Here is a 16872-nt window from a genome sequence, read left to right as displayed (position 1 = left end):
TTTCTCTTATCTCTATCCAATAATAAATAAATAAATATTAAAAAGAAAAAAAACTTAAAAAAAATTAGAAGATTTCAGGTGTGTAATCTAACACACATATATGGTAAGTGTAAGTCACCACACCCTCCACCAAAGTGCTGTGATCTCCCCCACCACCCCAGTAACCATCATAGTTCTCAGAGTCTAAGAGATCCAGGGTCATTTGGTGACTTTTTTTTTTTTCCTTTTTTTGCTCGTTAGTTTATTATTTTTTTTACAGTCAACAACATATTTTTTGGGGGGAATTAATGTTTTACGTTCAACAGTAAATACAGTAGTTAAATACATGCATAACTACATAACATTTCCCAGTTTTCCATGTAACAATACAACCCCCTCTAGGTCCTCTGTCCTTAACCTATATTTTAAGGGTTTGTTACTACTTGGGGTGGGATAGTAAAACTGACAAAGTAAAGCTATTATCGAAGAAGGAATTTTCTTACTCTCATTCCATAATACTTAAATAATTTCCTTTCTATATTTAAAATTTTTCTATAATTTATGCTTCTATGGGTGTGTGTGTGTACCTTGGAAGTTGGGGTTTGATGGTGTTAAAGGTTTGCTGTGGTCTATATAGTCGACTTGGTACTTACTGGTTATTACCCTTTATAGTGGGTCTCTTAACTGCACATATGAGCTTCTTCCTTTCCCTTATAAGCTGGGGAGGAGGCTGGCAATAAGGAGGTGTGTTTGCCTATAGCTTCTCATTTCTCTCTAGATTCTTGCTGACTAGTCTACAGGCTATAATGGTCATTTTTCTTTTAAAATCTTTTCCTTCCATCTGTGTAGAAGATCATTGCTGTCTTCAAACCCAAGAATGAAGAGCCGTATGGACACCTTAACCCCAAATGGACCAAGTGGCTACAAAAACTGTGCTGTCCCTGCTGCTTTGGCCGTGATTGCCTTGTTCTCAACCAGGGTTATCTTTCGGAAGCTGGTGCCAGCCTGGTGGATCAGAAATTGGAACTTAACATTGTGCCACGTACAAAGGTCAGTGCCCATTCTCTAGGGACCCTTATTGCCAGGCCAGACATTTCCTGGGGCAGAGCCCTGCTACATATTAGTGGGACTAGTAGGTCCAGTGAAAGCTATTCATGTCCTGAGTCTAGGGTTGTCACCCTCTTTGAGGAGAGTAGAATGCTTTGGCTCATGATTTAATGTATTGGTGAAAAGACCCTGAGAAGGGTTCACATAACATTTTCGTATTCAGCATTTGAGAGTTCACCGACCCTCTGATGCACATTTATGAAAATGGAGAAAACCTCAGATGGTTAGAAACCTAAATGCCAGGAGTTATGGGTTAAGCACACATGGCCAAAGCCTAAGGACCGGCCTAAGGATCCTGGTTTGAGCCCCCGGCTTCCCACCTGCACTTGATAACTGCCTCCACCCTCTTTTCCTCTGAGGTTTCAGGTTGTGATAGTTTCATTATCATAGCAAAATGGTTTGTTCTAAAGGGTAATCAAAAATAAATCTGATCATTTGTGACCTGAGAGGTCACCATGGAAGCTTAGCAGCCAGAAAAACCAAGAAATGTATTCTTTCTGTGTGTCCTGAAGAGAAATGGTATTGGTGAGCACCTAGCTCTTCTCTGCCATAGTGATGTGGTTCCACAAACTTGACTTCTGCTTCCATTCCAGGTAGTATATCTGGCCAGTGAGACCTTCAACTATAATGCTATTGACCGAGTGAAGTCAAGAGGCAAGCGGCTTGCACTAGAGAAAGTTCCAAAAGTTGGGCAACGGTTTAACCGTATTGGACTCCCGCCAAAGGTATTGCCTCCACCTATTTAGTTTATCAAAGGTATTGATTTACATTGGCATAACCATCCAAGTGGTAAAGCCCAATGCCTACAGATTTATATATAGCCACGTGAATAGCTGTCTCAAGGCTTCTTTCTCGTTTCTGAGATGGGATTAAGGTTTAGAGATAATTCCCTAGAGAATAAAGCCCTAACTTTCTCACTTTTCTGAACTTTTTAAATAGATTTTTTTTTTTCATTTGAATGGGTAATCACTGTTACAACCCTTTGCTCTTATACTTGTAAAGTAATAAGGAAATATAGAATTTGTTCAAGCCTTGGCCCCTACCTCATTGGAAGACTTTGTCTCTGTCTATCTAATAAAGTTAGCCTGTAGTGGTGAAGCCCCAGTGATGACTGAAAAGAAAAGAAAAGATCTTGACAATGTTCCCTTTCTCTAATATAAACTCCATAGGGACCATTGCACCAAGGAAAGCTCTGGTTCTGTAAGATACCTCTCCTCTCTCTCCATATATATGAAATTAAGAGAGCGAAAAGGTCGATGAGTCAGTGACCTAGGAGCAGTGAATCCACATATATAAGGCAAGGCTTCTGATGCAGTATAAAACTTCACGTGGTCTGGGAGGTGGTGCAGTGGATAAAACACTGGACTCTCAAGCGTAAGGTCCTGAGTTCAATTCCCAGCGGCACATGTACTAGAGTGGTGTCTGGTTCTTTTTTTTTGATTGTTTTATTTATTTATTTATTTTTAGTTATTATTGATGTCGTTGTTGTTGGATAGGACAGAGAGAAATGGAGAGAGGAGGAGAGAAAGATAGACACCTGCAGAACTGCTTCACAGCCTGTGAAGCAACTCCCCTGCAAGTGGGGAGCCGGGGGCTCGAACCAGGATCCTTACGCTGGTTGCACTTTACGCCACCTGTGTTTAACCCGCTGTGCTACCTCCTGACTCCTGGTGTCTGGTTCTTTCTCCCCTTTTCATTAATAATAAATAAATAAAGTCTTTTTAAAAAAAAAAGCAAAAAAAAAACCAAAACAACTCTATAAGGCCTGAGTGGTATTTAGTTTATTTCTAGGGTTTTTGGATTTAGATTGTAGTTCTAAGTTATGGATTTACTTCAATATCTTTGTTGTTCTTGGTTGTAGGTTGGTTCATTCCAGCTCTTTGTGGAAAGCTACAAAGATGCAGACTACTGGCTACGGCGTTTTGAAGCAGAACCTCTCCCTGAGAACACTAATCGGCAATTGCTGCTGCAGTTTGAGCGGTTAGTGGTGCTGGATTACATCATCCGCAACACTGGTGAGCAGCTGGGGGTGGTCCTGTGCCCTGTGTTAGACACTGATGAGGCACAAGAAGGGAGGCCTACTGCCTTGCAGAGCCTGGCATGGGTGTCTTACCAGGATGAGGGTTATTTATTTATTTATTTATTTTTTAAATTTATAGTGAACGACAAGTCTGTTGAGTAAGAGGGAAACAATTCCACACAGTTCCCACCATCAGAGCTCTCCATCTCACTCCCTCCATTGGAAGCTTTCCTAGTCTTTTTTTTTTAAATTCCCTCTTGTTACCCTTGTTGTTTTATTGTTGTTGTTATTGATGTCGTTGTTGTTGGATAGGACAGAGAGAAATGGAGAGAGGAGGGGAAGACAGAGAGGGGGAGAGAAAGATAGACACCTGCAGACCTGCTTCACCACCCATGAAGTGACTCCCTTGCAGGTGGGGAGCCGGTGGCTTGAACCGGGATCCTAGCACTGATCCTTGCCATGTGCGCTTAACCTGCTGTGCTACCACCCAACTCCTGAAGCTTTCCTATTCTTTATCGCTCTGGGAGTATAGACCCAGGACAGGTGCAGAAGGTGGAAGGTCTAGACGGCTTCTGTAATTGCTTCTCCACTGGACATGGGTGTTGGCAGGCTGATCCATACTCCTAGACCAGAATGAGTTTTTCTAAGGCAGAAGCACTATCTATTTTGAGAAAGGTCTCAGAGAATCCTTTTCCAAGACAGACTTTTTCTAGGTACATCGTGTACACTACCAGAGAGAGTAAAGCCTGGAGCCAAAGTTCATATTTTTCAAAAGAGTTATTTATTAGTGTGAGAGAGAGAGGGGCAGAGAGAGAGAGAGAGAGAGAGAGAGAGAGAGGCAGAGAGAACCAGAGCATCGTTGTAGAACATGTGATGCCAGTGATCAGACTTAAGACTTCATGCTTGAGAATCCAATGTTTTTATTCATTGAGCCACTTCCCAGGCTTCCAGGGTTCACATTTTATCAGTAGCCTCTTTCCTTATCTCAGAGAGAAACAGGGTAAGGAGTATCATTGATGGAGAAGTTCTTCCAGTAGAGCAAGTACCTTACCAGGGTTCAAGCCCCTGTCCACCACATGGGAGCATCGTGCAAAGCGGAACCTTCATGAGCAGTGAAGAAATACTGTGATCTCTCTCCTTCTCTCTCTGCATCTCTTTCTTCCTTTGTCCCTCAGTCTTTATTAAAAAAAAAAGGGGGGGGGGAGAACGGATCGGACCATAGCACAGTGGGTTAGCGCAAAGTGCAAGAATCTGCAGGGGAGTCGCTTCATGAGTGGTGAAGCAGTTCTGCAGGTGTCTATCTTTTTATCACCCTCTCTGTTTTCCCCTCCTCTCTCCATTTCTCTCTGTCTTATCCAACAACGACATCAGTAACAATAATAATAATTATAACCACATCAATGATAAAACAAGGGCAACAAAAGGGAAAAAATAGCCTCCAGGAGCAGTGGATTTATGGTGCAGGCACCGAGCCCCAGCAATAACCATGGGGGCCAAAAAAAAAAAAAAAGTCTGTGGGAAAGGTGGCATCATGTAGGCATGAAGCCGCAGTAGAAACACTTATGTCCAGAAAAAAAGTAACAAGTCTCATCCTTGATTGCAGCCATTCATATAGTAGCAGTGCTTACCACAGGACAGTTTTATCTTTAAATACCTTGTGTAAGTGGACTCATATAGTATTTGTCAATTTATTACTAACATAATATCCTCAAGGTTCATTTATCTAGTAGAATGCTTCTGAGTTTCTTGTCCTTTGAAGGCTGAAAAATTAAGCGCATTGTATGTACACACCACATTTTGCTTATTCATCACTCAGTGGACACTTGGATTGCTTCTACTTTTTAGCTGCTGTGAATAATACTGCTATGAACCTGGGTATATAAATATCTCTGTGAGACACTGCTTTCAGTTCTTTTGAATATGTATATGAAAGTAGACTTGCTGGATGATATATTTCTGCTTAATTTTTTTGAATGTTACTGTACTGTTTTCTGTAATGACTGTCATTTTACATTCCCATCAGCAATGCATAGGAGTTCCAGTTTTTCCACATCCTGCCCCACTTGTCATTTCCTGTTTTTTGAAAGTATACTTCGTAATGGGTGTGGGTTGGCATGTCTGTATAGTTCTGATTTGTATTTATTTAGTGATTTATGAGGCTGAGCATAGTTCTATGTGATTTTTGCCATTTGTGTTTGTATTTTTTTTTTAAAATTTATTCCCTTTTTGTTGCTCTTGTTTTATTGTTATAGTTATTATTGTTGTTATTGATGTCGTTGTTGTTGGATAGGACAGAGAGGAGGGGAAGACAGAGGTGGGGAGAGAAAGATAGACACCTATAGACCTGCTTCACCACCTGTGAAACGACCCCCCTTTAGCCCGGGGCTCAAACCAGGATCCTTATGCTGGTGCTTGTGCTTTGTGCCACCTGCACTTAACTGCTGCGCTATCGCCTGACTCCCATTTGTATCTTATCTTTTTTATATATGTTTTTTTTTTTTGCCTCCAGGGCTATTGCTAGGGCTTGGTTCCTGCACTACGGAATCCACTGCTCCTAGAGGTCATTTTTCCCATTCTGTTGCCCTTGTAGTTCTTATTGTTATTGTTGTCATAGCTGTTGTTGTTGGATAGGACAGGGAGAAATCAAGAGAGGAGGGGAAGACAGAGAGGGGGAGAGAAAGATAGACACCTGTAGACCTGCTTCACTGCTTGCAAAGTGACCCTCTGTAGGCGGGGAGCTGGGGGCTCAACCAGGGGCTCAAACCGTGATCCTTATGTCAGTCGTGCCAATCCTTACACTTTGTGCCATGTGCGCTTAACCCACTGTGCTACTGCCCAGCTCCCATGTCTTCAAGTCTTTTGGCCTTTCAATCAGGTTGTTTGGAGTTCTCTATATATTCTGAATGGTAATTCCTTGTCAGGTATATGATTTGTAAATATTTACTCTTACAGGGGGCAAAGTGGTGATGCACTGGATTAAGTGCACTTGTTACCATGCACAAGGACCTGGGTTTGAGCCATTGCTCCCAACCTGTGGTGGGGGGCTGGGGGGGGTGGGGTGGGCAGGGGTGATACTTCACAAGTGATTAAGTAGGTCTGTAGGTAGCTCTCTCTTTTGTAAATGTACTATTATTATTATTACCTTTATTTATTGGATAGAGACAGCCAGAAATTGAGATATGGAGAGAGAGAGAAAGAGAGACACCTGTAGGGGCGGGGGGGGGGGGTAGATAGCATAATGGTTATGCAGAAACTCATGCCTGAGGCTCCAAAGTCCCAGAGCTGATCAGTGCTGTGGTTCTTCTTCTTCTAGCGTTTGCCGTTCTTCCATAGCCAGTCAACAGTGTCAGGTTGAGCCTGATGTAAAGTTTTAAGACCTCCTTTGAATCTGGAGAGGTGGCAGTGCTGTGGTAAAAAAAACAAAGCAAGAGAGACAGCTGCAGCACTGCTTCACCACTTGTAGCATTTCCCCTGCAGGTGGGGATGGTGGGGGTGGAGCTTGAACCTGGGCCTTTGCTCATTGCAGTATGTGTGCTCAACAAGGTGTGCCACCACCTCTTCCTCTCTTATCTCCCTTTCCCCTCTCAATTTCTCTCTGTTACATCCAGTAATAAAATAGAAGAGAAAGAAAAGGAAAAAATGGCCACCAGTTGCAGTGGATTTATAGTGCTGGCACTGAGCCCCAGCGATAACCCTGATGGCAGGGGGGAAAAAAAAGAAAAAAAAAACCCTTACTCATATATAGATTACCTTTTTTTTTTTTTTTTTTACTATGTTGAAAGTGTCTGCAATTAATTTTTTAGAGAGAGGGAGAGTGGAACACTAAAGTTTTAGCACGGAGAGAAAGATAGATACCTGCAGACTTGCTTCACCACCTGCAAAGTGACCCCCTGCAGGTGGGGAACAGGGGTGGGGCTCAAACCAGAATCCTTATACAAGGGTCCTTGCGTACTTTGCGCCATATGTGCTTAACCTGCTGTGCTACCGCCCAGCTCTCATGTCTTTAAGTCTTTTGGCTTTTTCCACACTAAAACTTTCTTCAATGCAGTGGGGGCCAGACTTAAATCCAGGTCATGCACATGGCAAAGCATCATGCAATTAATTCATTGTTTAAAATTCACAGCTCTATTTATTTGTTGTTGTTGTTACCTGTGCTTTTGGATGGATAGATAGATGGATACACACACACACACACACATGAAATCATTGTAGAATTCACTTTTTTTGGTATAGATTAATTTATTTTGTAAATATTTATTTATTAACAAGAAAGAGAACCAGCTCATCACTCTGGCACATGTATACTGGGACACTTAACTCAGGACCTTATGCCTGCAAATCTTGAGCATTCCTACTACACCACTGCCCAACTTAAGTTTTTTTATTTTTTTGCTAGTGATTAAGATTGTGATATAAGAGAGGTACAATTCTCACCACCAAAGTTCCATATCCCCTCCCCTTTATTGGAAGATTCTGTATTCTTTATCCCTCTGGGAATATGGACCAACGATCTCTATGGGGAGCAGAAGGTGGGAAGTCTGGCTTCTGTAATTGCTTCTCCACTGGACATGGGTGTTGGCAGGTCAGTCCATACCCCCAGCCTGTCTCTATCTTTCCTTAGTGGGGTAGTAGCTTGTTGAGTTTTAAAAAATATATATGTTTATTTAATTTCATGAAAGAGAGACAGACAACAGATCACTGCTTAGTTCTGACGCAAGGTGGTTCTAGGGCTTAAACCTGGGAATGCAAATCTAGTGTGTTGCTGTGCTGTCTCCCTGACATGAAGCATTGCCCTTTTCTTTTCTTTTTAATTTTTTTAAAATTTATTATTGGATAGAGACAGAGGAATTGAGAGGGTAGGGGGAGATAGATAGACACCTGCAGACCTGCTTCACCACTTGTGAAACTTTCCCCCTGCAGGCGGGGACCAGGGGCTTTGAACCCATGTCCTTGCACACTGTAGTGTATGTGCTTTACCAGGTGTGCCACAGCCTGGTCCCTCTTTTCTTGTAAGAAGCTTATAGTTTTAGGTCATGAATCCATTTTGAGTTAGTCTTTAAATATGGTATTAGATAATATATTCACATATTCAGCACTGTTGGTTGAAAAGTCTGATGCCTTTCATTGAACAGTCTTCTCATCTTTATTAAAAATCATCTGATCATATATCCAAAGGTTTATATTAGGACTCTATTTTTTTCCTTTTTTTAAATATTTTATTTATTCATAAGCAATGATAGTAAAGAGAGAAAGAACCAGACATCACTCGGTACATGTGCTGCCAGGGATTGAATTTGGGATCTCATGCTTGAGAGTCCAATGCCTTATCCACTGGACCACCTCCCAGACCACAGGGACTCTGTATTTCTATTCCATTGGTCTATTTATTTGTCTTTATGCCATACTGTTTTGATCGTTTTTATAGTAAATATAGTTTAAAAATTACTATTGTTAACATTTTATTTATTTATTGGATAGAGATAGAAGTCAAGAGGGATGGGGAAGATAGCAAGGAAGAAAGACAGAAAGACACACCTGCAGCCCTGCTTCACCACTTGTGAAGCTTTCTCTCTGTAGGTGGGGAGCCGGGGCTTGAACATGGGTCCTTGTGTATTGTACTATGTGTACTCAACCCAACCCCCATAAATATAGTTTTGTATGCGGTAAGTTTGACAGTTTAGGAGGCAGTATGAGTTTTCCTGCTCTGTTCTCCTTTTTCTGAATTGTTCTTATCTATTTGGGATCTCTTGAGATGCTATATGAATTTTAGGATTTTTTTTTGTAAAAATAATGTGGAATTTGGATAGCAACTGCACTTAAACTGTATGTAGTTTGGGTAATATTGTTATCATCACAATATATATTTTAAAAGGACCCATGTTCAAGCCCCCGGCTCCCCACTTACAGGGAGAAAGCTTCACAAGTGGTGAAGTGCATCATATCCTTTAACTTGGGACAGAGCTTAGCCTGTCAGAGGACTAGTTTGCATACTTGAAGTCCCAGAGACTGCAGGTTCTGCCACTGGCATTAGCTGGTGCCGACATGGAGCAGTGCTCCACTCTCTCCTCTTTTCTCTTTCTCCCTGAGAAATCATTAAGAAAATATTTTTAAAAAGAAAGTGGGCATTCTTGCCTTGTTCTAGATCTTAGAGGAAAAACTTGAGGGGGGGGGGGTTCGATAGCATAATGGTTATGCAAAGAGATTTCCCTGCCTGAGGCTCCAAAGCCCCAGGTTCAGTCACCTGCACCACCATAAGCCAGAGCTGATTAGTAATCTGTTTTTTTTTTTTGCTCATGTGACTCATGGCTAAAAGGGCAGCCGGCAACACGGAGCCCCAGTTATCATGAGCAGCTGCTGTGCCGCTGCAGCCTGACCTCCGGCACCAAGTAATCTGGTATTAAAAAAAAAAAAACTTTTACTATTACATATGATACTTGGTATTACTTTTTTTTTTTAAATATTTATTTTATTTATTTATTCCCTTTTGTTGCCCTTGTTGTTTTATTGTTGTAGTTATTATTGTTGTTGTTGTTGGATAGGACAGAGAGAAACGGAGAGAGGAAGGGAAGACAGAGAGGGAGAGAGAAAGATAAGACACCTGCAGACCTGCTTCACCGCCTGTGAAGCGACTCCCCTGCAGGTGGGGAGCCGGGGTTCGAACCGGGATCCTTATGCGGTATTACTTTTTATGTATGATTTACTAGTATGTTGTTGTTGTTTCTTTTTAATCCTAGTTTATTGGATTTCTTCTTTTTTTTCGAATCATGAAAGCATGTTGAATTTTGTCTAGTGTTTTTTTTTCAAGCACCCATTAAGATAATGTGGTTTTCCTCCCTTTGTTCTGTTAATGCCATGTATTGCATGGCTCAGTTGGCACAGGCGTGTAAAATACCTAGTGTACCAGTATTAAAATGAAAGTCACCCTGGTTCTTTTCTATTAATCTTTATGTTTCTGTTGACAGATCGAGGCAATGACAACTGGCTGATTAAATATGACTGTCCCATGGATAGTTCTAATTCTCGGGTAAGAAATTGACCTACATCTGCAGGCACAGGGTAAGGTGGAGCATATATGCACATTAAGAGATTTAAGTCTCAGAAGTTCAGGAAGATCAAGATGTACTTGAGACTGATAGGCTAATACTTGATAGAGCTCTTTTTAAAGAGATGACCCTCTGAATGACACTAATAGTATAAACTAAAGTTCAAGTAAGTTTGGAATATGTTATATATCTTATGCCTATCTTAAGAATTTGTATTGCTTAGCATAGTAAAGGCCTGAGAAATAATATATTTAATCAGCAGATTTGATTTTTGTTTGGCCAGTGATTTTTTAAAAAATTTATTTTAAATGTTTTTAAAATTAAAAAGTTTATTTATTTTCCCTTTTTTTATTGCTGTTGTAATTATTATTGTCGTTGTTAGATAGGGCAGAGAGAAATTGAGAGTGGAGGGGGAGTGAAAGATAGACACCTGTAGACCTGCTTCACTGCCTGTGACTCGACTCCCTTGCAGGTGGGGAGGCAGAGGCTCGAACCAAGATCCTTACTCTGGTCCTTGTGCTTCTCGCCACATGTGCTTAACCTGCTATCCTACCGCCCGACTCCCTAAATTTCTTTGTATTATCTTTATTTATTTATTGAATAGAGTCAGTCAGAAATTGAGAGGGAAAGGGGTAATAGGGAGAGAGACAGAGAGATCCCTACAGCCCTGCTTCACCACTTGTAAAGCTTTCTCCCTGCGGCAGGTGGGGATTGGGGGATGGAACCCAGGTCTTTGAGCATTGTAACATGTGCACCATTGTAACCATGTGCACCACCACTGGCCCATGATTTTTAACATTTTTTTTAAAACCATGCACTCTTCTCAATAACCACAATTCCACAGAACATCAGTTCAGACAAAGCTTCTTTCTGAAATGTGTTTTATTCTCTCATTGCTTCCATATTCTACCACACTTCTCTGTCCCTGCTCAGTCTGCATGTTTATGAATGTTTAAAAATACTGGCAGGGAGTCTGACTGGAGGAAGAGTGAGATTAGTTTTTATTCAAGATGTGTTTTTTTTTTTTCCTTCCTTGCAGCTTGGTTAACATATAATTGATGTATAACGTTGTGCAAATTAAAATGCAATGATTCATGATCCATCTTTACAGGTGTTTTTACTTTTCTTCTTTCTATTTTTTTAAAAATAATATGTATTTTTTAAAAGTATTTAATTTATTTTTGAGAGAGATGTAGAGAGAGACACAGAGAGAAACACCAGAGCACAGCTCTGGTTTATTGTGGTGCTGGGGGATTAAACCTGGGACTTTGGAGCCTCAGGCATCATGAGTCACTTTGCATAACCATTATTCTATCTACCCCCACCTTTTTTTTTTTTTAACTGGAGCATTGGTTAGCTCTGGTTTATGGTGGTGGTGGTGGGGGGGATTGAACCTGTGACTTTGGAGCCTCAGGCACCAGAATCTCTTTGCATAACCTTTGTGCTATCTACCCCACCCTAGTTTTACTTTTCTAATAGGGATTCTTAAATTTATATACCAAAATTACTTGAATTTGTTTGTTACAGATTTTCTAGCCAAGTTGGTAAAATTCAGGTACCTTGGTGGGGGGTGGGGGTTGATGCTGCTGTTCTAGTAACTGGTGAGTTACTGTGATGGCACCAGTGAATCTGAAGTGTGAAACCATGTAGCTCATTGAAGCAAGAGGGCCCAGTGCACAGAAAGCCAAGCATTGTTACACCAGTTTTAACAAAAAGGAGGATATTGCCCAAAGACCACAGTGGGGGCTAGAAGGATGCTCAAATAATCAACTTCAACCTTCCTTCTTTGTTATAGAGAATATTTATACTGGGAGGCAAGGCTGGAAACTTTTTCTTGTTGTTGCAGAGCCCAGGACCATGTCTGCATTGTTCTTCTACTCCCACCTTAGTTCTTTCCTCCCCTCCCCTCCCCTCCCCTCCCCTCCCCTCCCCTCCTCTCCCCTCCCTTCTCCGCCCCCCCCCTCCAGGGTTATTGCTGATGCTCAGTGCCAGCACTACTACAAATCCACTGCTCTTGGAGGCCATTCCCACCCCCCTCTATTTTATTTGACAGGACAGAGAAATTGAGAGGGGAGGGAAGATAGAGAGGCAGAATGATGGGCACCTGCAAAGTTGCTTAGCTGCTAGTGAAGCTTCCTCTTTGTAGATGGGAAGTGAGGGCTTGAATCCAGGTCCTTCTGCATGATGATATGTCAGTTAACTGGGGCTGCTTCTCCCTCCCTCCCTCCCTTCCTTCCTTCCTTCCTTCCTTCCTTCCTTCCTTCCTTCCTTCCTTCCTTCCTTCCGGGAAAGACAGAGAAAGGGTAGGGGAGAGACCACAACACTGTTCCACCATTTGTGGAGCTTCTCCTGGTGTTGATTCTGTTGCCATGTGGTGCTAATGCATGAACCAGGGACCCTCTACTTGGTCACATACATCTTTTCTCTGACCCTGGAAACTTCTGTCTTGTTATCTTTCTTTTCTTTCTTTTGTTTTGTTTTATTTCTTGAAAAGCAGGAGATAGGTTTAGAATAAACAGGACTAGGCTTAGAGACCATTAAGTTATCTACAATGGGCTTCCTTCCTAATGATATGTTTAACTTCTACTGTTTGCCTTGAAGGCAAAAGACAAGCAGGGCTGGTGTGCATCTTTAGGCTGGCAAGTCATGGCCTTCTGGATCATTAAAGGTCTTCCTTAATATTGGCAAAGCAGTTTCTGTAAACAGTGCATGAGAGCTAATATCTTTGCCTGACCTAATTTATTAATATCAGGGCTCTATATTAGATAACTTCATCCCTTTGGAGCCACAGTTGTGGCAGTGTTTGATATGGGCTGCCAGGGATAGCATAACCCACTCTTTCATTTTTTTAATTTTTATTTGTTATTAATAGTTTGTTATTTACCCATTCTTTCTGTGTTTGGCTCTTGTGCGTCCATTTTGTGTATCATTGAAGTAAGGACAGACTCCCTTGTGGAGGAGCAGCCAACTGCTCCCCCCCCCCCCATAGTTATCTTATCTCATTGAAAACTGTGGCCAGCACTGACTAAGTGGCATGTAGTTAAGGTCCACACAAAAGGACCATGACCTGCTGGTATTGATTTTTTTAAAAAAATTTTAAAAAATGTATTTATTCCCTTTTGTTGCCCTTGTTTTATTGTTGTAGTTATTATTATTGTTGATGTTGTCGTTGGATAGGACAGAGAGAAATGGAGAGAGGAGGTGAAGACAGAGAGGGGGAGAGAAAGATAGACACCTGCAGACCTGCTTCACCACTTGTGAAGCTACTCCCTTGCAGGTGGGGAGCCCGGTGCTCGAGCTTGGATTCTTACGCCAGTCCTTGTGCTTTGTGCCACATGCACTTAACCTGCTGCGCTACTGCCTTGACTCCCTTGATTTAAAAAAATTTATTATTATTTTACCAGAGCACTGATCTTCTCTGGCTTATGGTGGTGCAGGGGATTAAACCTGGGACTTTGGAGCCTCAGGCATAAGAGTCTTTGTATAACCATTATGCTATCTACCCCCTACCTGATTTTTTTTTTTTCTTCTCCATACTCTCAGGATTGCCATTGCCTTTCCTAAGAAAAATGGCTTGCCATTTGTTACTGTCGTTTTTCTTCTTACCAACAACTGTAGCAACTCCTAGGGAAATATACTTTAAGGAGAACTAAGAACACTGAAACGGGCTAGGCCAGAGGTGCCATAACTATGTTACATTTGGGTAATATTATGGAAACTTGTTTTGGACTCCAAGTGTATTTATAGTCTTCGTTTGTTGTTCAGGACTCTGACTGGGTGGTGGTGAAGGAGCCTGTTATCAAGGTGGCTGCCATCGACAATGGGCTGGCTTTCCCCCTGAAGCATCCCGACTCCTGGAGGGCATGTAAGTTCTCTATACTCATGTGGTCTGATTCATGCTCAGTGCCATGGGGATTATAATGTATTCATCTCAGGATTTTCCTGAGAATTATTAATGTAATACTACTTATGCATGTTAGCACAGTGCCTTATAGATAGCTACTATTCCATATTTATTATTTTAAAATATGTTTTTATTATTATTGGATAGAGACGGATAAATTGAGAGGGGAGGGAAGATATAGTGGGAAAGTGACAGAGAGACACCTGAAACCCTGCTTCATCACAAGCTTTCCCCCTGCAGCTGGGCATGAGGACCTTGAACCTGGGTCCTTGAGTACTTTAATGTGTGCACTTAACCAGGTCTGCCACCACCTGGCCCTCTTAATTTGTTTTTATTGCCTTGAGGGTCACTGCTAGGACTCAGTACAGCCACCATGAATCTACTTCTCCAGCAGCCATTTTTTTTCCTTTCCACTATGTGATAGGATAGAGAGAAAGTGAAAGGGGAGGGGAAGATAGATAAATAGAGAGAGAGAGAGAGAGAGAGAGAGAGATGGGGCCAGGCATTGGCACACCTAGTTAAGCGCGCACACACTACAGTGCACAAGGAGTTGGGTTCAAGCCCCTGGTCCCCATCTGCAGGGGTGAAAGCTTCATGAGTGGTGAAGCAAGGCTGCAGGTATTTCTCTGTGTCTGTCCCTCTCTATCTCCCCTCCCCTCTCAATTTCTCTCTGTCCCTATCCATAATAATAAACAAAAATATTAACAAAAGAGAGAGGGGGAGGGAGAAGGAACAAGAGAGACCTACAGATCTGCTTCACCATTTGTGCAATGTCCCTCCCCCTCCACAGGTGGGGAGTGCAGTCTCAAACCCAAGTCCTTGTGCTTAGTAATGTATGTGGTCAACTGGGTACACCACCACCCAGCTGTAAACTATATTGTTATCATTTTTAATTTATGCCATATATTATCCCTGTTAGAAGCATAAAGTTGGATTTCATCTTATTGCTTATTTTTTTTCTTACTCTTTCTGAGGACTGACCTAACATAATTAACTCTACTTGTGTCTTTAAGTATAAACTGTTGTCTAGGATGTCAGAAGAAAGGTATCTGAGTAGCCAAACCTCACCCTGTCATAACAGACTTTTGGAAAGAGTCACAGATGCAAATAGGAGGCTACTAGTAACTTTGCATACTTCTGTCTTTCAGCAGGTGCATCTCAGTTTCTGAGAGACAAGTAACTGCTTTTAGATTGGCTAGTGCTTCAGAAGGCCTCAGAGTCTGGGGGGGGGGATGTGGTGGGGGGAAGCATATGCTCTGGGATTAGGCAGATTGCATTTAAGTCCTGGTTCTACCACTTACTACCTGTAATCCTCAGTTAACAGTTCTTGTGAGTTTTCTTTTCTGTTATTTATCAAAGGAGAGATGTTCTGTCTTTTGTAGTGTTGTTAGGTCAAGAATACAGACAAGCAAGGTCTTTGTTTTTAACTTCAGCTTTGCTTTTGCCTTCTCTCTTCAGATCCTTTTTACTGGGCCTGGTTGCCCCAGGCGAAAGTCCCATTCTCTCAAGAGATCAAAGACCTGATTCTTCCAAAGATATCTGACCCCAACTTTATCAAGGACTTGGAAGAGGACCTGTATGAACTCTTTAAGGTTAGCCCTGGGATCATCAGCTCTCATCATATTGAAGAATTCTTTATACTTTTTCTTTCTTTCTCTCTCTCTTTCTTTTTATTGGGGAAGGGAAATTAATGGTTTATAGTAAGTATAGTTTTTGATACATATATAAAATTTCTCAGTTTTCTGCCAGACACTCTCACCCCTAGCTTAGGTCCTCTACCATTGTGCACCAGGACCTGAAAGCTCCCCCTATCCCCCAACAGTTTTTCTGATATATATATTAAAGAATTTATTTATTTATGAGAAAGATAGGCAGAGAGAGAAAGAACCAGACATCACTCTGGCACATGTGCTGCTGGGGATTGAACTCAGGTCCTCATGGTTGAGAATCCAATGCTTTATCCATTGTGGCACCTCCCAGACCACTCCTGATGATATTTGCAGAGAAAATGGCTAACACCTTTTGGACTCGGCTAGCCAGTGAACAGTGAGATTTCTACATTTGGACAGCGAGAACTAATTGGGATGGGATTGGTTTGGGTTGTGTGTGTGTGTGTGGGGGAACACCTGTAATGTACCACACTGGTGTGTATCCATGGTGTCAGTCATGTGGTTGAGTGTATCTACAGAACTCTCATTTTCAAATGGAGCACCAGAGCCTGGATTTTCTACAGTTAATGATCAGTCTCTGGATAAGATAGCTATTTGTTGTCTGTTTCCCTCTGAATTGGGGATTTCTTGGAATGGTAGTTAACTTTATCAGGCTTAGTGTGGGTACTCTTTTTAGGAAGTTTCTAGTTGGAGTAGGAAAATGGATTCTCCTGCGGGATTCATGTAGGTTCCATCTCCTGTATTATTTTGTTTTTTCCTTTTTGCAGAAAGATCCTGGTTTTGACAGGGGGCAGTTCCATAAGCAGATAGCAGTCATGAGGGGACAGGTAAGCCTGGGACATCCTTCTGGTATCATCCCAGAGAGCTTTCTGGGAGGGTTTTATGCTTATGTTGAATAAATGTGTAAAGTTTGTATGTTTAACTCTTTAGCAGTATATGTAGAATATATTACTCTGCCATGACACATAGGAGAGGAAAGGTAGCCCTCTCTCCCTCATCAGTCACCTCTTCTATTATATCCATGGTGAAGCACTTACTATATGTTAGCTCTCTGCCTTCTTCTTCTAGCCAATTGGCTGTAATACAGTGGCTTCTGTTCTCAAGATATTCAGGACAAGATATATATACCTTAGGGGTAAAGAAGTAGAC

General features: G+C 41.7%; 1 protein-coding gene and 1 non-coding gene across 3 annotated transcripts in view; one reads left to right on the top strand and one right to left on the bottom strand.

The window, feature by feature from the left end:
* The window catches only part of PI4K2A (phosphatidylinositol 4-kinase type 2 alpha), a 36147-nt gene that overhangs the window by 11713 nt on the left and 7562 nt on the right, over positions 1 to 16872 (top strand). Inside the window, exons 2-8 of one of the 2 annotated variants that reach the window (XM_007538587.3) lie at positions 829 to 1029; positions 1680 to 1811; positions 2948 to 3101; positions 10069 to 10130; positions 13915 to 14014; positions 15512 to 15645; positions 16491 to 16550. In XM_007538587.3, the coding sequence (XP_007538649.1) occupies positions 829 to 1029; positions 1680 to 1811; positions 2948 to 3101; positions 10069 to 10130; positions 13915 to 14014; positions 15512 to 15645; positions 16491 to 16550 (843 nt within the window). The remainder of the gene's footprint in view (positions 1 to 828; positions 1030 to 1679; positions 1812 to 2947; positions 3102 to 10068; positions 10131 to 13914; positions 14015 to 15511; positions 15646 to 16490; positions 16551 to 16872) is intronic. The other variant, XM_016195020.2, reaches the window with a different exon arrangement.
* Positions 9398 to 9492, bottom strand: LOC132542972 (small nucleolar RNA SNORA76). Its single transcript, XR_009553942.1, has one exon. It is a non-coding gene; the product is annotated as a small nucleolar RNA SNORA76 (small nucleolar RNA).

Source organism: Erinaceus europaeus, chromosome 1 (genome assembly GCF_950295315.1).
Source record: "Erinaceus europaeus chromosome 1, mEriEur2.1, whole genome shotgun sequence".
NCBI lineage: Eukaryota > Metazoa > Chordata > Mammalia > Eulipotyphla > Erinaceidae > Erinaceus > Erinaceus europaeus.
This window is presented reverse-complemented; position numbering and strand designations above follow the sequence as displayed.